Source organism: Cynocephalus volans, chromosome 12, assembly GCF_027409185.1.
Source record: "Cynocephalus volans isolate mCynVol1 chromosome 12, mCynVol1.pri, whole genome shotgun sequence".
Classification (NCBI taxonomy): Eukaryota; Metazoa; Chordata; class Mammalia; order Dermoptera; family Cynocephalidae; genus Cynocephalus; species Cynocephalus volans.
The window spans coordinates 42559890-42584428 of NC_084471.1; the positions used below are offsets into that span (position 1 = coordinate 42559890).

A 24539-nucleotide genomic window follows, 5' to 3' on the forward strand; every position below is an offset into this window, starting at 1 on the left:
TTAAAGTTGACTCAGATATTATAGTAGAATATCCAAAGGTTACTATGTTTTATTGAAATAGAGCAAACTTGCCAACCGCCAAAGAGTTTCCTGAGATGTCCAGGAAAAAGGAACAAAAATTTGATGGCTATCTATAATAGAGCTCAGCTGATATTAAAAATGCAAGTTTTTAAAAATCTATGCTTCAAAAAAGTATTTTGGATCAATGTGACTGTGGGATGTTACCTCAGAGGTGTTGAAAGCCTTTCAACAATTTATTTCCTGCTGTTATTAACCTAGGCTATAAGTCTTTATCTATTTTGCCCCATTCCTTTGTAGGGTATGGAAAATTCACCACAAAAACTTTTCTTATTCCAGCCACTCACCTTTCTTAGTTCTTCCTGAATGTCTCAGTTTCCCAGTGATGTTAAATACGTACCACGCTGCACATCTGAAACCCCACACAGAAGCACCATAGAGGTGCTCTCGGCCTTATTTTAAAATGCTAATTCATTTGACCTTTCTGTATTCTAATTTCTAAGGGCAAATACTAAATGCTTTTCTGGAATAATTGATTGGATAATTTCTGGGTTAACTAATGTAGAAAAAGGAAAAGAAAAACTCACCAGACGGATCTAAGTCAAGACCGAAACCTGCTTAGTTGTGTATTGCTGCTGGCAGGGTCTTGAGAGGAGAGAATGGCATGAAGGAGGAATCATGTGAGCTTCCCCCCCTCCCCCATTTTGTAAAGCTCACAGCAGAGCACTTAAATAAGTCTGTTCTGAAACCAGCATATATTGAACTGAATTTTGAAAGAGTCATTTGTTTTATCAAGCATAGATCTGTGTGTATGTGCACATTTTTATTTATATGTGGGTTTAAAATGGGACCAAAAATACCATAGTCTTAGCATCCTAAGACAATTATTCACATTTCATAGATCCCCAAAATATCTTTATATATATGCAAATACTTTAAAAAATCCACTTCAAAAGCATTCACATATATATAATTTATACAGCAAACCCTTGAACAACAGGGGTCTGAGCTGCATGGGTCCACTTCTATGTGGGTTTTTTTCAATAAATAAATCGGAAAATTTTTTAAGTATGTCATGAATGCCTACCTAACAGTAGGTTATTAGTAGTTCGGTACTTAACTACTTAACTGGTACTTAAGGAACCACTTGGCTCCCTGGCCATGGGGGTGGTGGTGAGGGAGTCAGACCCCTAACCCCCATATTTTTTTGAGTGGGAACTTGTACACATAATTTTATATTTTGCTTTTATCTACTTAACATATTAAAGCATTATTTCATATAATTATGTCTGATGGCTATTTAATATTCCATTAAGTCATAGTATAAGTAACTATTTTGTTACTGTTGAACACTGAGCCCATGTAAATACGCCAAATTATATTAGCGTAAGCTGGTATCCACAATTATGAATATCTACAGCAGTTTAGATATGACAGCCAGAGGCTCAGCTTGTTAGTGCTTCCATTTACAAGAACTCTATAAATGTGAAATTTCACATTGATGGACCAAAGATTTTGGTATTAAGTAACCCTCATTAAAACAACAAAAAAATATTTTTAACTTGGCACTTATTTTACAAGGTGCATGGTAGGAAAATCAACACCACATGAGTTTTGTTTTTATTTCATTTATTTAACTTTCCACTGAGATTTTGCTGCCTGTGGGCACGTGCCTGAGAAAGCTATCTAGGGGCTGATATATGGAAACCCACTCTGCTAAATCAGCTCCCCAAATCTATCATTGTAGTCCACAGCTTCAGGAATCAGTTTCCTCTATTTTTCACTGTCAAAAAAGGATTACTTTGGAAGAGACTAAAAACCTAAGTACTGTTTTCATTGTTTGTCAGAGTAACTGGAGAGGTTATGTTCTACTGTGATGGGCCTTATGAAAATGCAGGGAGAGATTAGAAGGGAAAAAAAGAGAACGTGCATGTACGCCTTGATTTAGATTGATGCTACAGCTTTTTTTCCTCCCATGACTTAGCTTTTTAAATACCTTCTTTGATGAATCACAGGGCTGCTAGTCCCATGAGAGATCACCTTGTCTATTCCCGTACCTTGAAGCAGGACTACAAATCCATGCCCCAGTTCTTATTTTAAAAACCCTCCAGAGAGGTAGATATTTGTTTCAACATTTAACATTTTCAGGAGGGTGTTTTTGGTTTTAATTTTTCCTTCCCGTATTTGAAGAGCTTTCTTTTTATTTGGGCTTTGGTGTCTTTAGAAAGTCATTCCAAGTTGCCTCAAATGGATGTTTTACCCCTAATTAATGAATACTCATCACTGAATTCTCTCATTCCAAGAAAGAGATTCTGGTTCTTCTATTTTACAAGCCCAAATTAGGTTGGAAACTATCATAAATGCCACAGCCCTAAGACTTGAGGGAGGAGAGAATTTGGTTCAGAAGGACACGGCTGGGTCCCCACTGCTTCTAAAGCACATGAAAGTGTCATGAAATGTGAGATAATATTAATAATAATCACTAATACATTCATTAAGATAATGTAAATCTTAAACTTATCACTTGTTTAATTTGGGAGGGACAAATATAAATGAATAAAGTTTGAAATGTAGGGGATATGAGAGATAATGCAAACAGATGCAGGCTTTTAAGTAAGAAATCTCAGAGTTTTTTTAAAAGGAAGGATGGAGCATAAAAGATGATGTCAGTTTCCATTTGGGGAGAGATGAGTCTTCAATTTTCACAATCTCAGAATATGTTTGAATAACTTATGTTTTAAACTCTTTGGAAGATTTCAGCTTACCATTTAAAAATCTTTGTTTAGAGGTGTCAGAACTTGTATTTGGGAAGAACCATTTCTGTCCTCAGTTCTGAACTCAAGTGGACATGATTTCATCCGGAAATGAGGCACATGGAAGCATTTTCTCAGAGAATACTGGGAACTTTGGCCAGGCTAGGATACTGAGAATGGGAGGGGACCATAGGAAATGGCAGGTCACCCCATCAGTGCCCTGAGAGAATAATTGAGTGCACTCTCCTTGTTATGTCCCCAGCCTCTGCTTTCCTCCTTTTATCTGGGCACTCTAACTAATGGCTGGGCAAGTGGCTCTGTGATCTCTACAGGAGATCACCCAACATCTCAAGCACTATCTTCCTGTAGAAGTTGTGCATGATGAACTGGTTCCTGCTCCCAGTTACTTAAGTTCTATCCAAGGGCACTGAGTTCATTGTGTGCTGACTATGAGTATCTGAAAGAAGGTCTGATCCTTGTGATTGCGCACTGCGTTTTTCCATGAAGTCATCCCTTGGTGACTTGTACTACACATCTTGGTAAATATTTATCTCAGATTCAAACCAAATGTCCTAAACAGCAGCTCTGGCCTAAATCAGCTTGTTAAAATTCAGCTATATCCCATCCCTTTTCTATCTTCAGGTTCAGTCTGTTGCACATGAAGTAGCAGTCAATGGGATAAACAATTTCCTTTCCTCCACCACACCAAAAGAAAAGAACTAAAATTCAAATTGCATGTACATCATTTAAATAGGCATCTTTCTGATCCTGATTACTTTATCAGGAAAACCTTCAATCCATTTGCTAAAAGAGAAAAGGCCACCATATTTACACGCTACATTTCTTTTATAAGTTAATTACCAGGGTCCCTTATACTTTTTTTGAACAATTCTTGAACTCCCAACGCTAGAAAAATGACACGAAGTCCTTGATCTGAAGAAATTTAAAAATAGAATACAGTAATTCATATGGACTTTGGAATAAGTCGAACCTTTATTTAAATTTCTGGCTATTATTTGCTAGTTATTGATTTCAGAGAAGTTTCTTAGTCTCTGTGAGACTCAGTTTCCTCATTTGCAAATTTGACTCAATGATATCCATAACACAGTTTGTGACATTCCCTTTAGCTAATGTATTTAAGTATTTCAGGTCTATATTAAATTTGTCAATTGTTTTTCCTCCAAAAGCTATTGATCAGCAATTAGAATCACAAAATCAGCAAAATTCTGAAGAGGGAACACGAGCCAGCAGGTAGAAGAGGTTGGGTTTGGGGGTCTGTGGTGGTGGTGAGAAGCAAGTCTCTAGAAACCACCTGATAGAGATTCTGCTGATGCAGAAAACCAGGTCTAGCATTTGCTGATACAAGGTTTTGAAAACCATAACTGAAAATAACAGCCACCACTCCTCATGTGATAAAGGTTGGTTATGCAGCTAAAATTCAGACCTGAGATAAAAAGTGCTTAAAAATTTAGCTAAGTTGTATGTCAAAGTGGTCAAAACAATTCCTGTGAAGATGACATGAAAACCTCTAGGCAGGAATGCTGCAATTTATTCTTCATAACATTAAATATTTGGATTTAAGGAAAAGATAAACTGGAGGCTAAATGACATGCATGTAGTCATCATCTGGTTTTTTTTTTTTTTTTTTTTTTTTTTTTTTTTTGTCGTTTTTTCGTGACCGGCACTCAGCCAGTGAGTGCACTGGTCATCCTTATATAGGATCCGAACCCGCGGCGGGAGCGTCGCCGCGCTCCCAGCGCAGCACTCTACCGAGTGCGCCACGGGCTCGGCCCCATCATCTGGTTTTGTAAGATGTAGTGTGTTCTGTTTCTCTACATTCTTTTCTCTCTCATAACAGGTAGGATTTTGAAATGGAAGTCTAACAGAATGCTCAGTGCTATATTTCAAATGGCAGTACTTTATAGGAGAACCGTTTATTTTTGGTAGCTTTATTGCTCTTTAAAAATTATTTTCATAATGACAAAATGTGGCAATTTTGTAGAGCTCACTGTCTTATTTTCGCTAGACTAATAAGGAACTTCTATTGTGTTAGAAAACAAAGGGGTTCAGAAAACTCCAGCAAAATTTTGCTTTGCAAAAAAATTTATTTTATATTCAACTATACCTAGTCACATGCAATTTGAAGAACATTAAAATACACATTTCATTGATCTTTGGTGTTTGAGGTGTAATTACAAGGCTGGGTGTTCTTCTCCATGTTCATCATCATATCTGGTATAAGGAAAGGTGATGAAAGAGAAGAAAGCAATTATTTCCTCTTTCCAGGAACTCATAATATAGTGGAATGAAATAAACCAGAGGACGGGGAATAGTGGGACTTCAAAGCAGAAACATTTGAATCCTAGGTGGGATTTTTCATACATATCTATGTCATGGAAAGCATGACCCAGAAAGCTCGGGAGCAGCTAAGAGACTTGAGAAAGGGGAGTGGGTGGAATCGAGTCAGGCTGTTGCAGCCCTCTCTGCACAGTGTGGCGTTGGCCTTGGGGTCGAGAGGATGGCAGTAAGGGAAATACACAAACTACAGGGCATGTGCAGAGTATGTGTGTTACAGACTAAAACTATCCCTAGCATAGGCCCTGTAACCTCTTTCTCAGAGGCAATTTAGCACGAAGGATAAGAGCCTCGGGAATCAGACCAAATTCTGAACTTCTTCCCTCACACTATTAGCTACATGGCTGCATGCAAGTCCAATTTCTCTGAGTTTCAGGCTCTTTGTCAATAAATTTGGGATAATAATGGTGCCTATCTTATAGTGTTTTGTGAAGAGTTAATGAGTTTACACACATAGCACAGTGACTGGTTCCTATAGACACTCAATATATGTGAGCTTATACATGGTTAAAGGTGTACCATATTTGATTTCCCAGATAAAAGAGTTTTGAAAGCACTATTTACCAAAAAGAAACAAAAATGGTATTTTTTAAAACTAAAATTAGGCAATCCTACTGGGACACTTAGGTTCCACAGCCTTTATGTCCTTTCAAACATGCCCTCAATATAAACAAAGCATCAGTATGATACTGCTTGGAAAGTCAATGACCTTAAAGAGAAGCCTGCTTCTCTCCTCTTATTGTAAGTTAAACATTGATGTTGGTTTTATATCAGCCAGGCATTTCAAAGATTACTTTTTGTATTCCCTATTTTTGACTTAAGTTATGCAAAAATACATTCTAAAATCAAAACTCCAGACTCTCTACCTATTTTAATATTCTAGTCTCACTCTCTTTTTATTTTTTGACACTGAGGTACAATTAAGAAGAGAACATTCCTGACACTGTGCTGGTTCATGAAAGATTTTTTTTTTCTCCTCTAAACACTAACAGATAGTGAAAATTCAGGGAAGTGCCTTGTCAGAATATTGATTTATTCATGTAGAAATAACAGCCTAAACTAAAGAGCAGTTGGTTAACTTTCAGTAAACAGCAACGTCTGGCCCCATTGCAGTGTTTGCAGCTTAGAGACTAAGAAAACATGACTGAGATATTTTCAAATTTCCCTTTTTGCCCTCAGCTAGAATTGTACGTGGGGCCTTCTACCTCACTCACAAATGTTCCTCTCTGTGTTCTGGTGTTATCCAGAGTTCAGAAATTTGTTCTCGCATACCACCTAATTATGAGAAGAAAAATACTGATATTGAAGGTATTTTCAGGGAGGATACTGAAACAGGGTCTCACAAGTGGTGAAAGGAGTCACTGCCAACTAAGCAGTTTCAGGTTGGAAGTTGATGGTTTGACCTCGGCAGGATGTGCTGTGCTCTGGGTTCTCCCAGCACCCTATGCTCTGCTGGGCTTTCCAAGCCAGAAGTCTGCGAGCTCCTGAAGCCCAGGAGCAAGATGCCCAGTGACTACCCTGCCATATGTCCCTGGGTCACAGTCTTGCTGTGGTACATCTCCAGAAAAATAATTGCACATTGTTAGTCACTTGGGGGACATTTAAAGTGGAACAAAAAGTAAAAAGAGGCAAGAGAGGCGATAAGGCTGGTGGGGACAGTGAGTGCCAGAGGTTATTTTGTAGGAAGTAGATTGACAGGGAATTCTTTCATCAGCTTTTGCAAAAAAACTTAGAGGCCATTCCACTTTGCTTTTGGGCACTTGAAATCTGGGAAGGGTGGATGGCAGTGGTGATACTGAGACTGTCACCGGCTCTACAGGGAGAGCAAAAGCATTCCTTAAGGAGATTGGATAAAGGGCATAAAGAATAGGTACGATTTGTAACAATGAATATGCTAATAAAAAATAAATTAAAAAAATTATGTACAATGTGAAAAAAAAAACCCAAACCCCAAAAACCTTTTAATGTTTAACAAAAATAAATCAAATTTGATATGGTGGCTGTTTCTAATATGATATAAACCCACACACACAATAGTTTAAATAACAGAAATAAAAGAAGCAATTTTGTGCAAAAAAAAAAAAAAAAAAAGTATAAATCTTTTAAATGGTCCTAGAAACAATAAATTGTTTTCCCCCGTGAAATAGAGAATTTTATTTGATATATCTAATTGTTTATTTTAGGAATTCATTTGGCATCAGACAGATGTGTATTTGAAAAAATAACTTTAATATTTCAAACATGTAAGTACAGGATCTGTTTTACTTTTTTGACAGCGTTTTGCATATGAGGAAATGAGGTTCAGAGAGTTTAAGGGATTTGGGCTCAGAGTCCTGTACTCATTTGATCTATGCCATACTTTCTCCTAAAAGCATATCTGTGCATTTTATTGCATGTTAATTTTATCTCAGTTAAAAAAGGCATGATGTTGGTAGAAAAGGTCCAGAAGAGAGCAGTTAAATGACTTGGGGAATCTCTGAGAAGCTGCAGTATGAAGACAGGTTGCAAAAAGGATTAGTTCTCATATTTAGAATTATGCTTTTACATCAGGAGAATTAAGCCTAGAACTTCTCACCTTCAAAGAGACTAAGCTGGGAAAAAATGGCCTTGGAATCAGAAAAACTGGTGCTTGAGTTCTGAGTTCTCACTGGCTAGTCAGGGCACCTAAGCCTGGGTTCCTCATCTCTAAAAAAGGGAGACTAAGTACTGCCCTTATTTCAGGAGGAGTCATAATAAGGAACATGATCTTGGAGATGAGTATTTGCAGAGAATATTCCTAAACATTTGAAATAGTCCCAGCATTCCTGAGTGCTATTTCAAATGGGGCCCCAGTCAACCCAGAGCACCATGCTTTCACGTTTAGGGTTTCAGTGCCTGAAACTTCTTTCTTTTCTTCTCTTTCTTTTTTTTTTAAAGCAGCTTTATTAAGATATAACTCATGTACAAAAAATTCACCCACTTAAAATGTACAATTCAGTGGATTTTCGTATATTCCCAGGGTTGTGTAACCATCACCACTGTCTAATTTTAGAATATTTTTGTCACTCCAAAAAGAAACCCCACACCCATTACCTGTCATTCCCCATTCCCCTGCCCTATTCCTTCCTTCTGCCCTGCCTTCAGCAACCATTAATCTACTTTCTGTCTGTCTGTGGATTTGCTTACTCTGGTTTATCAATGTTGTAGCATGCATTAGTACTTCATTTCTTTTTATGGCCGAATGATATTCTATTGCATAAATATACTACATTTTTGTTCATCCATTCATCAGCTCATAGTCATTTAGGTTATTTCTACTTTCTGGAAATTATGAAAAATGCTGCTATAAACATTCTTGTACAATGTTTTTGTGCATACATGTGTTTCCATTTTTCTTGAATGTATACCTAGCGGAATTGTTGGGTCACGTGGTGACTCTATTTCACATTTCGAGGATCTGTCAAACTGTTTTCCAAAGTGGCTACATCATTTTACATTCTCACCAGCAACATGTGAGGGTTCCAGTCCCGCCACATCCTCATCAACACTTGTTATTGTCTAATAACTAACCTTTTTGGTTATAGCAGAAACTGAAACTTTGAGTTCCTTTATTTGGAGTCAGAGGTTAGAGGAGTTAACTGATGCACAGCCATTGGGACCACAGTGTGTTAGAGCAATCTTCCACTCACACGTGCTGAGCCTCTCTCAGCTTGGCCTTTGTGAGATCTTTTCACACCCCACAGACTCTTGCATGGAATCTAGGCTCAAGCATGCTTGCTTTCATCAAAACCATGTATGACACTGCCTTCTGAGCACTCAGGCTGTCTCAATCTCCCCACATAGTGAAGGACAGAAGTCTAATGGTCAGAGCAATGATTTTTCAGCTGGCAAGGAAATAAGGGTTCTGATCAGTGTTTTTAATCACAAAAATAACTGATATTTATTTAGAGTTTATCTAGTGCCAGGTATTGTTCGAAGTGCTTTACATGAATTACCTCATTTAGAGTGTATCACAACTCATGGAGGTGAGTAATATCAATCCCATATTATGTAAGTAAGTATTAAGTAACAAGACCAAGGGCACACCGGTAGTAAGTGGAGGCATGGTTGGAGCCACATGGGTTGAGTCCAGAACCAGAGCTTTTATCTACCCTGCAGTTCTGTCTCATTGTTAATCTATAATTGAGTAAGTTTAATGGATCTATCTTGTATACCACTGTATTCCCAGAAACTAGCACAATCCCTGGCTTATACAAGGGGCTTAAGAAATACATGTTGAATAAACGAAAGAATGAGTGAATAAAATTAATTTGCATTATTTAAGGGCTCTTGTTCATAATTGGAAGGAATTTAGTCATGTTTAAAGGAAGTAAGTTTTTGTGTGTGTCTGTGTATGCTCCCTCTTTCTTTTATCCTTTAATTATTTAAGATATTGTTTTTCAGCAAGTTCTTATTCTCCTCCCTTATTCTGTAGCACAACTAGTACGGCTCAGTTGCTGACATTTCATCTAATTGCAGAGTAACAGATTGTAATGGATTAAAGATTTCACAATACAAACATTTGGTCTGTTCAAAGGCAGGTAGGAGTAAGACAGAAGGGAAAAACATTTAATTTGAAGATTCACAAACAAGATAATAAAAGAAAAATTGTTCCAAAACATATGATGAACTCAACAGACAAGATTACATTTTAAAAAGTTCAGATGTGTGGAAGACAGAACAAGGTATTCTCCTGCATGGATCACACTGCTTCCCACTGAACATCCTCCTCACTAATTCAATAACATGGAAAACCAGTTGGAGACAGTACTGCTCTTGTCTATATCATTTCTCTCACTCTCCTTTTGTTTTCTATTTGTTCCCATTTCAACTTCCACTATTCACTTTCTCCTCTGCCCACCTATAGCCATGAAATTCACTCCGCTTTGCTTATTTAAAATTCAACTGAAAACCCTTTATTTCTTTTATTCTTTGAATAAAAAAGAAAAACCTAACACCTACACTGGTTTCTATTAAAACAATCAGATTTCCTTGGCACTACAGGTATCAGAATTTATATTTCCCAAAGAGAATTTTTCCCATCGTGACCCATTTGAGAGCACATGTAATGATGCTAATGCTCAAAATATTTTGGTCAGAGTCAGAATAGAAGCCTCATAGAAACCACAGGAACTAAAAGTGGTTTACCTAATAAGATCATCAACTTATAGTCTATACTGGACCCTAAATAGTTTATGGCTATTTCCATGAAATTTACCTTTTAAAGTTAAAGACAAGCTACTATTGAGGACAGACAAAAGGATGTATTGCACATTGAGAAAGACATTTGAAGAGAGGGGCTGGGATTCAAAAGTATTTGGGGCTACCAGATAAACAGTGCAACTGGAATAATTGGGTATCCTTCAAAGATAACTTCCTTGAAGGTGATGTGACTCATGGTGCATGTTTGTTAAAGAAGATTCTTATTTCGTTCTGATTTGTTCAATCAATTTACTTGAAAATATTTGTTTAAGCACCTTGGATTTTCCAGGCAGAGTACTATCTATGTTCCGGGGGTAAGAAGGTAGACAAAATAGATAATATCTTTGCACTCACTGAGTGTTAATCAACTAAGTGGCAGTATGGCAAAGTAGACAGAAAATGGGTTTGGGAGCCAGGCAGACCTGGGTCTAAATCCTTGCTCTGTCACTTATTTTCTGCATGGCACTGGGGAAATTACATGATCTATAAGTAAAATGGAAATATAAAGAATTACCCCATAGGACTTCTCCAAACCATGGAAGATAGTGTGAGAAGGGTATGAGGAGTGCGTAGCACAGAGGTGGGCCTGGCTTTCATATTCCAACTTGTCCTTGGGAAGAACAAGTTTTACAAGCTTTGCTTGATGTCCTGAGTCTAGATTCATCAGTCTGATGTTCAAGTGACAAATGTCATTAAACTACTTTATTCAATCTTATTTCTCAGGATATCTGCTCGAGCTGTCACTCCTGTCTTACCTGGGACTCTCATTGGCAATCTCAGCTCTTCCCCTTCTCTTTTGTGTATTTGCTCTTCCTGACCTCTCTTCTTTTACTTCTGAAATGCATTCTCAGTTTCTTTCTGCTAAGTTTTAAAGATCAGCTCATTTTTTCTGACTTTTCCATGGAAACTCCCTGTCTATCCCTTTTGTTCTTCCCTATAACATAGTATTTGTTTGTTTGTTTGTAACTCTTATTAGTTCTTTGCAAAGCTTCTTTTGTTATTATTTTGCATTATGAAATTTTACCACTATTATTGACCACTTGCAATGTGTGTTAATTCTTCTTGTTTCATATGCTCTGTTCCTTTACATGCCAATTTCGCAGATACTCAATATATGTTTTGAATGAATGGGTGGGAATTCTACTTAATAAACATTTTTTTCATGGAAAGTAAAATCCCTCTGCCTTCATTAAATTAATTAGTATTCATGAGTGGATAATAACATGTTTGCATTAATGAGTGTCTTTGAATTTCAGGACTTTGCATCCTGGTCAGGCATTCATGTTGATTATTTATGAAATAATACTTAAGTGAAGAAACAAAACAAAAATTCTGTAGCGGTTTACTGTGTTTTGCTATGTTGTATGCATTTACAATGTCTTATAATATTTGAAGGGGAAAATATATGTAGACTTTAAGCAGTTTCAAGTTGTCAAAGCAAACCGATCAAATGCTAAAGTTCCAAAAAGCAAGTTAAAGCTCAGAGAAGCTAGTGGGCATTAGGATTTTACATTGAAATGTAACTTAAAGCTACACTTTGGGACTTAGAAGACCAAGAGAGACTGTTTAAATAAGATGGTACAGAGAAATAGAATGTGTGAGATTCAGATCTGTGTTTGAATTTTAGCTCTGGCATTGCTTGTATGAACTCAGACCAATTATTAACCTTTCCTGGATCTCAGGCCCTTCCTAACCTCCAACACCCCTGACGTTTGTAAGACAGATTTAATAATGCCAATTTTGAAGAATGAGAATTATTTTTTGTTAGTACACAGTAGACTCTCGTAAATGGTAGCTATTATTTGTTTATAGCTTAGGAAGAGAAGTTAAGGTAAACTAATTAATGAAGATGATCTAAATAAGGAAGCCAGACTGTTTTGGGTGGTTATAGCTATGAAGGGGAACAGGTAGATGTAGAAGATTAAAGTACGACAATGGGGAGACAAAAGAAGTTAGTTGAAGGGCATTTTGAAAAAGCCCAGCGTCTCTCCCCACATTTAATTCTTGCTTTAAATTAGAGTCTAACTTATATTACTTTTATTGAGAATTCATAATAAAAAGCATTAAATTTTTGTTTAGAAACAGTAAAGTGAGAATTTGGATTTCATCCACCTGTGCCTGAAAAGTCTTTTTAGCTAGAAAAGCAATCAAATCAGTCCTACACACTAGAAATATTTCAAGTTATTTGCTTTTTTCCTCTGATATGCTTAAAAACCACATCATGAAGTGAACAATATTTATTATGCATAAAAATACAGTTATAATTGGTGATTGAAATTCTGACCAAAGACTCAAAGTTAAGTAAACCATAGCCATGGCCAAAGACATATCATAAAAAAAGTGCGTTTATACTACTGTAGTAGTTTACAGGAAAAGTTCCAAGTCCCACAAAATGGATACATAAATACTAAGTATACTAAATATATTCTTATAATTCAATGTACTTAATATACTATCAAATAATTCAATACTACTAAATCATATCTACTATATTATAAATTTGACTAACAGCAAGTATTCTAGGTATGATAAACTTAGATTTTGTTTATATTCTTTGCATTCCCCCTAGAACTGGTTCTTTCCCATTTCCCTACGAGTACATTTCCATGTTGTAAGCAGAGACTTACACCATAGCTTTAACTAAGTCTTAACTTTAAATAAAAGTTAAAATAAGCTAACCCATAAGCTCTATATGTATCATGGAAATAAGATGAAAAAGAGGCTTATGGAGAGGAAAGACACACTGAAAAGGCCTTCAACAAAAAACAAAGAAAAAAAGTGTGGGAAAATCTATTATCATTTTCATGACCATCAACAAAAACAGTAACAAAAATGATCTTGCTAAACTTCTACACTGCCTCTGTCTTTAAAGAGACATACCAAAAAAAATCCAGAGGTACTAAAGCATTTTCAGTGTTCAGTGCTAGGACATTTTGTTGATAGGCTTTCAGAATACTTTTGACTTCAATTTTAAAATACGAGCACAATTACTATTATTAAAATGGACTTTAAGACCAGGAGTTTGGAAACATTTCTCACAGTATAATTAACACCTCTTCCCATTCATTTGTTCATTCAAAAATATTTTTGCATATCTACTCTGTGCTTGCCTCTGTGATCAAACTTGGTTTCACAGTGGGAAACAATAGATAGGGCTGCTGCCTGGATGGAGCTTACAGTCTAGTGGGGAAGACTGACAACGAACAAGTAAGAAAAGCTAAGTGTCTATTCCTGGAATGCTATAGATATAAATGAGTGTCTTTGTTGCATTTCTCAAATGTGATAGATTGTGAGTGACAAAGAAGATTCGTATTGGCATCCATGCTTAAACGTCCAGCAATTAACCTTCTATAAGGATAACCCATCATGGCATTGACTTGTTGGATGGAGATTCTCAGAGAGCATGAGTTACCATCTAACTGCTAAATGTACTTAGAAACAGTTCAGTTCTTTCATTTTCCTTGGGCATCAGAGATGCCATTAGAGATAATGACTTTAACCCATTCTGAAGCAGTATCAAGTAATTGACCATTGGAAGCTAGAAAATTTTTGCCATTTGATTGAATAATTATTCTCCAAATGCTTTTCTGTAAAGTAAATGTTTTTCTAATTAGGCTTAAAAATGTGAAATTTTCTTGCAAAATTGATTTTCTATTAAAGCACTAAAGTAGTTTCTCTTCCCTTCTGCTTGGGTACTAATTAAATTGTGTCCTAACTTGTTTTATCTCAGCAATCAATTTTTTTTTCTCCTTTGCACTGGATTACAGAATCTCATTTAAAAATCACTCTTTAATGAATTGCACACAAAGCAGAGGTGATAGACTTATTCTTTACGGGAGATAAAACAGCATTGGTCAAATCTTGAGAGCTTGCAGCATATCAGGGCAGAATGCTAAAAATGAAGGCTTGTCTTCTGGTGGCATCTAGTTCCTATGTTGTTTTTAGAGATAAGGAGCAGTAAGTAGTGAAGCTATGGGGGATGAAAAATAAATTTTTTTTAAAAAGGAATAAAATGCAAAACCAAAAGGGGCCTAAATCCTTTGGCAATGTACCTGATGTTGGAGTGCAGGACTGAGACAATTTCTAAGACGGTCATAAATAAATTTTATAAAAAGGGAAAAATGGAGTCATAGCTATTGATTGTAACATTTGAAGTATAATTTTTAAATATATTTGTGAAAGTATTAAATGAATGGATTATTCTAAAAGTATGAAGGTTGGTTTCAGGTTTGATTGTAGGTGGCATAAACGACTTTTTTTTGAATGTTCAAAAAAAGAAAATCTCAAAAATTCTACTCAGCCTGAGGCTACGCATATTGGAAAACTTTTGCAAATGAAAGAACTATATATACTGATTACAAAGGACAATTTTTGAGGCCTTATACTGAGAAAAAAAAAGTTAAGAAAACTAACAGTTTTATATGTAACCACCTCTTGAAACCCAGATACACATTTCTGTTTTAAAGAAACAAAAGTAAGAGAAAGATTGAGCTGCCTCCAAAGTCAAATTTCACATTTTTTTCTTAGAAGATGAGGATGTAGTAGGAGGAAGTAGTCAATCATGCAACACACTAAAAAAAAAAAAAAAAAAAAAAAATTGGCTAGTGAGGCTACACCAGGAAGGTAGCTTTGAGTGTGTGAACTTGAGGTACATTATCAAGCCAAATGGAAACTTCACCAGTGATGTTTCCAGCAGGGGCTAGAAACTGACCGTGGCATCTGTGTGCTTCCTGAGGCTCTTCCTGGTACAGTTCATCTCTCCTACATCCCCTCCTTTTTAAACATGTGCTTAGTAAATTCCAGATGAGGTTCTTACTATCCACATTTTTTCTTATTTCTTATTGCTTGGACATTAATTGATCACTAAAATAACACATAATCCTTTATGAAATTGCTTCATCATTTATGACCTTTATAGTTGTCAATTTTCTGGCACAAAAATCTTACTCATTCAATCAAAATCACAGGGTTCAATCTCAGTGGATCTGATTTTACCTGTTTAAATTCAAGTCTCCAGCTGAACAGCCTACTATGTTTAGTGGTTCTGCTTCTAGATTCCAAATCTCACTTTCTTTCTTTTTCTCACTTTCTTTGGTATCTTTCAATTCATTATGATGTTAAAAATACCATGTAACACTGTTGGATGAAAGCAAAACTAAAATCATGAACAAAATTGCTCATGTAAAATGTAAAAACAATTTCTTTAAAATCATGAGAACTAAAGTCAATCTAATAATTCAATTTATTCTCACAATTATAATTTTTTGCAGTTAATGGACAGTAGCAAGAAAAGATAGAGCACATATCATTCAGGATAAGTAATTCTTCAGATATAAAATGTAATCGAAATCTTATTTCCTTTATTATGAGAAAGTTTCTCTCTAGGTCTAGTCATCTAGAGATACTTTGCAAGCCAGACATCAGTTTTACAAGGTTTTCTACATCATGATGAAGGGAAATAGCCACTCAGCTGAAAACCAAGAATTACTATTCCTGAGCAGATATTCAAGAGGCAAGTCTTTACAGTTTAAAAATGTAATGGTAGAATTATGATTTCCCATTAAAAACTTCTGGAGACATTCAATAACCACAAATATGGCGAGAAAAAGAATACAGAAGTAAATATAGATAGAGGAAAAGAGGTAGAACAAAGGGAGATAAAAACCAAGAAAGGAGAAAGAACACACACAAAAAAGAAGATTGGCCAAGAAAAGTGAAGGGACATCTATCACTTACTGAACATTTACCACACACTGGATTCTATACTAGGTAGTTTATATTCTATTTAATCTGTAAGTAAGAGAAAGGCTAGATAATGTTAGGACACTTTCCATATTAAAACAAGCCTGAATTTTAGAGATGCTTAAGTGACTTGTCTAAGGTCTCAGAGCTAGTAAATGGGTCAATCAGAACTGAAACCCAGAAGTGTTTGATTTTAAAGACAGGCCTTATTCTAGAAACCAGTCTAGTTGGTAATAAGCAAGGCAAAGATTTGAGCTAGACAGAAAAGTGAGACACCACTGAACTCCATGAGAGCAGAAGTGTCTTCTTTTCACTTCTTTTATTTTAACTTTAAATAAGTTCCAGGAATATAGCAATGTATAACAAACGCTTTCGTAATAAATATTCTTAATCAATTCAGTGACAAAATTCTTAGGAAGAAAAGACTTAGAAGAAGAAGAAAGAAATAGAAGAAATAGAAAGAGAAAGAAAGGAGCAAGTAAGGGGGTGAGAACAAAAATGTAATTCTTTTTGGGCAGTCTGCCTAGAACCTTCTAGATTCTAGAGTCAAAACTGTCGGTTTTGTGTTAAATCTCAAACTCTGTGCATACTCAAAGAATTTTTGAAAGAGGAAAACTGCTTGATGGTCTACATTCTCTTAATCTAGGCAAAAATATTTCTAAACTTTACCGAAACCCAGTGCGTGTGATCTTGGAATACCATACAACCTGATAGTTACCCATGCAAAGGTGGGGTGTGTGAGCCACGCACCCTGGATAGGAGGGAAGTGCAGGTGGATCCTATTCTGATATTCAAATAATAAGTCAACCAAACACGAGTCAATCAATAAAAACTATTCAGTTAATAAATACTCGTTATGGTCCTACTTTATCCCCTGGACACAAGGAATTTACACAAAGTCAAACATTTCAATAACATATCTCACTACTTTGTTATTTTAATTAGAATCATTGTGATTGAATGATTGAATGTTTCTCTTTTTCATACAGATATTAGACTTAATGTCAATAATAGTTCACTCATAGGGAAGAACTACATCTAAAATCATAAAATCTAAAAATGGTATATTTCTTGGGTTATTCTTGAATAACCCCAGTAGGGCTAAATCTATCTCAATATCTAAGAATGTCAATTTTGACTGACCTATTTGAATAATATATATATATATTTTTTTCCTTCCAAAAAGAAAGTAGAGCTTAACTCAAGTTATTTTGACTCCTTTTGTACAAGTAAATAATAATTTTAGAGATCGAAAGTCTAATTTCAGCTTAGCAATAAACAAGCTGTTCTAAAACCTCACTTCATCATAGAAGGGGTATAAAGTTAGTAGCTTCAGACTGGTCATGGAAAGCCTAAGGTTGAGTCAATTCCCAGGTGATGGGCTTGGCTGAGTTTCTTTGAAGGCTCGGACCACTCTCTGATCTCCCTGGTGGCTGTCAAATGACCACATCTTACAGAATCTTAGGTGTCATAAAATGACTGAGCCTGTTTGCAGTCCCTTGGGTCATTATAGCCACATGTTGGGATGCAAAAAGTGGCTGGAAAAGGAATTGCCTTAGGAATTTAGAGAAGCTAAGATTTGTTTGCTTTCTGGTATTGGCTTATAGAGACATTCACATAGAAAAATGCTAGTGCCAGGCAGGTGTAGAATAATCAAATAGAATTGATTACTGTTTAGCTTGAAAGCAGTAAGGATATTGAACTTCTCTTCTTTTTAAATCGTAGAAAAATCTTGGGCTAAACTACTAAAACTGGGAAAAAACAATATGGAGAATACTATAAAAATGTGAGTCATTTGAAAATGAATTTAATATCAGCCTTTGTGAATTATTTTTGATGTTTCACCCGTCATGCTCTGATATCTTCAGGAGAAAAAATGAACTGTCTGCGATATGTAGAAATAATCAAGAAAAAAGTACCATTTTATTTGTAATAACTACATAACCCATGTAACATAAAATAATTGTGGGAAATATGAAGATTAAGATAATTTTTTATTGTGCTTTTAAAGAAGTAGGTTGTGTGTATGGCATTTTGTAAGCTTTAGAAACACTTCCCGTGTGTGTATATGTCCAGGGGAATTGTTCATAAACCCAGTGCACAAATCTTTCTCTTTTCTTTCAAATAACACCCAGAAGACCTGTACACTTTTTAATGAGGTTACGCGATCCTCCTGACCCTTTTTTGCCAGCTGTCAATAGCTAGAGGCCCACATCACTCCTCTAAAGAGCATCTCTCAATAGATTATTATATGAGCAGCAACTGGCACGTACAGCTTGTCATATTAGGAATGCTAATGATTGTCTTACCTCTTCCTTCTCAGCGCTTTGCAGATCACGCCATTCCTCAGTTACGTGACCAAAATCCACTGTATTCATGGGGACTTTAAATTCTCCAATGATGTCATGCTTGGAAAAACGGTCAAAATCATATACAGCCATTACCAGAGTTTTGCCACCTAATTCTGAATATGGCACCTAAATAAAAAGAGATGAGGATAAAACATCTGGTCACAAAAATGCTTGAAACATGCTTCTTGTTTATAGTGTTTAATTTAATATTTATGTTGGACAAACAGAACTGTGAGATAATTTTGTATTTTTTTTTCTTAATTTGAGACTTTTGACTAACTACTTCAGGCTTAAATTACTTGGGAGAAAATGGTAACTCATCATAGTGATTGATCACTTTATCCCAAAGTTCTAGAAGCTGTTGGTAATATTAATAATGGATCCTACTATTAGTCATGCTATAAACACTTCAAGATGAATAAAAGAACAAAAAAACCCCAATTACATTTGATAACTTTTTCTTATAGAATACTGTGTTGCTATTGTTGGTATAAGTTATATTGTCAAGGTGTAACTTATTGAGGGCCAGGTATCTTGTTTCAAAATTTTCATTAACTCTTTCAAGTCATTTGAATGCCACAGTTCAATGGAGCAATGATTTATTAAAGGGTATGCTAGAAATCTTTAAGGATTTAAATGAAATTCACAAGTGCCTCACCTACTCCCTAAAATAATTTATTGACTGACAAAAACTAACTAGAAAAGTGATGTTTTAAATATCAGAGATGCATTTATAGCATGGATCTTGAAGTTCTTTCTTAGGTATGACACTCTTTAGGATGAATGGTGGCAAAAAGCCAAGAACTGATGAATTCTGCAGCTGTTCAAATATATCTGGGACAGATGCTGTGATTTGGGATGTTTATTAGTGACATTTTTTAATATTCAAGGAAAGAAGTGCAATCCAAGTAAGCTACACTTCAGTAACTGGGTAGAAATGCCTAATTAAGAAATTGTTTAGACTTGTATTAAAGGTTTGATCAATTTTCATATAGTTCCTATTATTTCATCAGTGTAAGTGGTTGTCTTATGCTCCAGTGAACATTTCTCAATTAACTCTGTATATTAAGAAAGGAAGGAGAAGGAAAAATATTTGACCATATCCATACAAGAAATTTTAGTTTTTCAAAGGGTTTTTATTTTCTGTTATTTACTTATCTGTTTGAATCTGATTATGTTATTAAAATACTATAACTAAAGACTCAGCATAATTCTTTGTCTATTTTAGAAGGAATCTAAAATAAGCCTTTTCAAAGAGCTGTATTTCAAAAGAACAAATAGAAATTTTAGAGTAGGGATAAACACTTCTAACATCTCTCTAGACTTTGGATGATTGAAATAAAATAGCAACAGTCAAAAATTTGGGTTTGGGGTCAGACAGACCTGGGTCTAGGCTTCATGATTTTTAAATAGAAGGGCCTGGGGCAGTAAATAAACCTTAGAATCTTCATCTATCAAATTTGAGAATGATAGTGCTTACTTCATGGGGCTATTTTGAGAATGAATTAATATATTTAAAACACCTAGCACATAGTAGGCACTTAAGAAATATTTATTGTTTGAGTGATTAGTAGCTCCTCCAAGGAAGAGTTTGTTTTGGAGGGAAAAAAGGTGAATTTAGTTTGGGGCATGCTGAATTCATATTAAACAGATTTAACTCAATTCTAAAGCCAATCCTTTGTGAGCTCTCTTATGCTTCCAGTCCTATATTATATCTCCTTTTCACTATTTTAAGATGAGTAATTTACAATGCCTATTCAAGAAATTAACTAGTTCTTTAGAAAAATGGACGTATTTAATATATATATATATATATATATAAAATACATTGTACTTTGGATTTATTTATTGTTTGATCAACCTTCCTTAAATAAAATTGAACTCGATAAAAGCTTATAGAAATTTTAGAATTTCAAAAATTGTATTTCTTGGAGTCATGGAAATTACTAAGAAAATTATTAGCAATTCTTTTCTTTTTTAATAATAATATGCAGGTAACTCAAAACAAAACCAACCCCCACAACATTATTTCAAATAATTTAGGGATCTGCTTACTGAATTCTGCTTAGAAACTGCTAACCTAAATTCAGATTACTATACAGTTAAATAAAATGAATGTGATTGCTATTTGCAATATTTTTAAATTTTATTTTCATTTTATATTTTGTGGTATATTGACCACAGTGATTAGCTCTTCATAAGCTGAGTATCTCCAGAATGTTTTCATCATACTCTAAATTAACTGTCTGATTACAGAAAAGCTGTAGATTTTAAATAAGATTAACAGCAATACATTAGGGACTTTTGTCTTGAAAACTGAAAAATTTTAGAACAAATAGAAAGACACTGCTCTTATCCAAAACTGAAAATAAGATTCAAGAAAATGACTCATGCCCTCTGCTTCGTCAATTTATTTCATACCAGAATGTTTGCCAACATAAGGCACATGCTATTGCTAAGCCTGGCTGATGGACGGGGTGGTTTTGCATCAGCCTGCTGGCATATTCACAGACACTTCATTTTTCAGAAATGTATCGTTCTAAGTAATGCGCTTAAAAAAATTTCACGTATTAGAAATATCCACCAAAAGAACTGATTTGATGAATGCCTTCAAGCCAAGAGCTACAAGGATCCCTGAGGCCTGCAGGGTACGTTTTCCTGAGGAGTTGTTACACGATCTGAATGTCTCTTTGTTATTGTCAATTAGGTGTCTCAACAAGATGAAGAACATCAGGGAAGAGCCTGGAATAAAGGAAACATGCTGGGAATGCAGAAAAACAATATGCTCATGTTCTTTTTTTGATAAGTTAAGAAGAATGATTTTAGAGTGCTCAAATTTGCCCTGTACACACAGAATTTTACAACCAGAGTAATACCTCTTTGTACCATTTAAGCATTGGAATATAAGTTACCTTACTCTGTAATTGCAACAGGGTTTACCTATTTTCGGGTACTTTGAAACTCATAAAAACAATGATTTCATTATTCCTTTGGCTTTAATTTAGAGGGGGGGGGGGAACAATTCAAGCCTATTGGTACACTTGAAGCAGACCTCACTGTTTAGAAGTGGCTATGACATCCTTGTCGTAGTCCAGTCTGTATTTCATTTGGAAATGCCAGAGCTAAATCCAACTTTGACCACATTTAAATGCAATATAGTATCCTCACTAGACCAAGATAAGAATTTTAAATACTCTGAACAGAATCATTGTGAGTCCCTGAACAAATGTTTATGTGCATGTCTACGTATGTGTCAGGATGAGATCAGTCTTTTATCTAAAACAACAAAAGTTCTAAGTAAATATAAAGAAAAAAAATACCTTGAAAGTAAATTGCTCATTGAAGACGGGATTAAGGGTTTTTCGGTGGACTTTTGTCTCAAATTTCTTCTTTTTATCAGGTAGCAGAAACACCTTCACATAAGGATCAGATGTGCCCCCCATGTCTAAGGCGGGCAGTTCGGCAGCCTGGATGATCCCTACCAGCAGCTGAAATGAATGACAGAATACAGTAAACACAAACATTGGTGGACATTTGGGAGAATATTGATTTATTCACAGTGCTGCCTATTGTGATTTCTCCCTCTTCCTCTTTGATTTTAATAAACTTTTATTCTCTTATGATTCTGAGCACAGAAGGCAAATGAAGTGAGTTATACAGACTTCAGAAACCCAATTATGACAGATGCAGGCTCTAGAAAGCCTAGTTTTCAGCACAAGGGCTTTTAAAAGGTTGCTGATTATAGTTAAATACAGAATTCATATTTATAAAAGGATTGCAATTAAATAACTTTCCAATTGCTAAAAGCCCTTGTGCATTGTTTTTCTTTCCAGGATGATTTGTAAGTGGAAATAAATTGTGAAAGAATCACAAGTCTGTAATTATAAAGTGGGAAATTTTTATTCTTTAACAAAGCCTCAGACCAGCTAAATAAAAATTTCTTAGAAATTGAGTAGCATATGATCTTCAAGTTTTTATCACATTTAACCTTCACTTGTGCCCTGGGTATTTTTTATTTTAACTTATAGTAGAATGATCATTATCTATTAAATTCTGTGTTTAAATATAGGCCATGGAGTCAAAGAAATACAACATCAACTTCACAGAGAGGAAAACAGATATGGTTTTTAATGCTAAGTAATTATGTTTCTGAATATTTTTCAAATACAGCAAAAATCTTTGCATTTCTTCGAGTCTATTTTCTCACTGATACTTCCCAACCCTTATTAGGAATATTGGGATATTATGGCATTGCTAATATTTTTGTAAAGAAAAAAAGGTGTGTATGGACTATTAAAGACACCCTGACATGAGAGATTTTGTGTCAACAGACTTGTTTAGATCTATATGAGAAACAAAAGTAGACTGTTATTGTTATTCAAGGTATGTACTATTCAGTAAATGCAGTCACAACATAGGTTTTCACATCAGGGCTTGAAAATTTGAGTCTGTGACTCAATGGAGTGGAAAAGAAATTCACTTCTTTAAAATAAAGTCACACTCATTTTCCGTGAAACTGATCACCATGTTCTTAAGTGCATTTTCGAACTCAAGAACTAGTTGGCTCAATTTTGAACCTAGATCAATACCCTGAATGATTACATTGTTTCCATTTTAACGCTTCAATATCTCTTTTGTGACATCACACAACAGTCAAAATAAGAGTGCAGGTTTGTATGTACAGTACACAAAACACAGATAGGTGGTCCAAGAGTAGCTAAAATGGGCATCATTAAAAAGACATGATTAGTAAAGCAAACAGTCTGTCTCTTGGTTTGCCAAGTTGATATTTGGTATTTGTCTTCATGTAGTGATGTGAATAAACAAGACTCTATTCTATTTCCTCATCCACATTTTTTATAATCAGTTTTCTTTCAGGCAGGGAAAACACTAGAGAAATAGCTGAAACTCTAAAACTAGATCATTTATATTTTAGAGATTTTTGGATATTTTATTAATAAAGAATGGAGTTGCTCTTAGACTTCTGTCTAAGAGATATCACATTTCTCTCTACCATGAAAGCTTCTCAATTAGAGAGTATTTTAGGGTTGGTAAGTAAATGTGCATATTTAACAATATTATCTACAAAGTTTCTCAGAATTTATATTTCATGCCTCATAGGAATCTTTTTATAAGTTAAATTACCTGAGAACATTTGGAATAATCAATGCATAGTACTAAACAAAGTTATCAGGTAGAATCTTCTAGATCCTCAAAACGAAATACCTTTTTAGATTTGATGTTTGCTGAAAAGGGAGCAGTAAATGTACCCTCACTATTCTCGTTTTTTAAAAAAATTCAGTGCTATTCCTTATTTTCTTAAAAGTGCTAATCTGTAAAATGATACTTATAGTAATTAAAGCCAACTTAGAAGTTTCAAAATTATGACCAACCTGGATACCACTAGATCTCTACTGGAAAATATGAACAAAGAATAAATTAGGAGAAAAATATTGGATGCATATATACAGGCAGGTTAAATTTCTGGAAAACAAGTTATATGTTAAGATAATAAAAGTTGACCTTGGCCTTTCCTTGAATACATAAATAGTAGGAGACTCTGCTCCTAACCTCTCTGCTCCTAACCAATTCCTGATGCTCAAATTTGGTAGAAGGAATGACCTCAAATGCCATATTTAACTTGCTATTAATGTTATACCTATAAACCTGTATAAATCCATATCTCTAAACCAACATGCAGTTTTCTAGAATGTATTATGAAGTAACTAGCCGGTGGTGTAATGAAGCTTATCGAATAAAATTATTCTTAATACTACATCCCTCTGAAACTTCAGAAAGTGAAGACATTATTTGAACTGTCAATTCCTAAATAAAGCACGGAATTTCTGCAACTGCTTAGAGCTCTCACAGCGTACTGACTTTGGACATTAAGTCATCAAAGCTGAGCATTAGTGTTTGATTCATTTATCATTCATTTCTCATCAAACTGGAAATGATTAACACATTTTGCATTAGTAGTAATTGTATTTACTTTACATTTGTTAGTTCTTCCTCTCTCCAAAATATGGGTGAAACAAAATGCACCGGAGAGACGTAAACTCCCCTAGTTGGAGGAGGTCAATGTCCCAAGGATTCTTAA

The 24539-nt window shown here is 35.1% G+C and overlaps 1 protein-coding gene across 2 annotated transcripts in view; it reads right to left on the reverse strand.

The window, feature by feature from the left end:
- SYT1 (synaptotagmin 1) overlaps positions 1–24539 on the reverse strand; it is a 199758-nt gene that overhangs the window by 107860 nt on the left and 67359 nt on the right. For both annotated transcript variants that reach the window (XM_063075822.1, XM_063075821.1), the window contains exons 4-5: positions 21760–21927; positions 18398–18565 (exon numbers count right to left, since the gene is read on the reverse strand). In XM_063075822.1, the coding sequence (XP_062931892.1) occupies positions 18398–18565; positions 21760–21927 (336 nt within the window). The remainder of the gene's footprint in view (positions 1–18397; positions 18566–21759; positions 21928–24539) is intronic.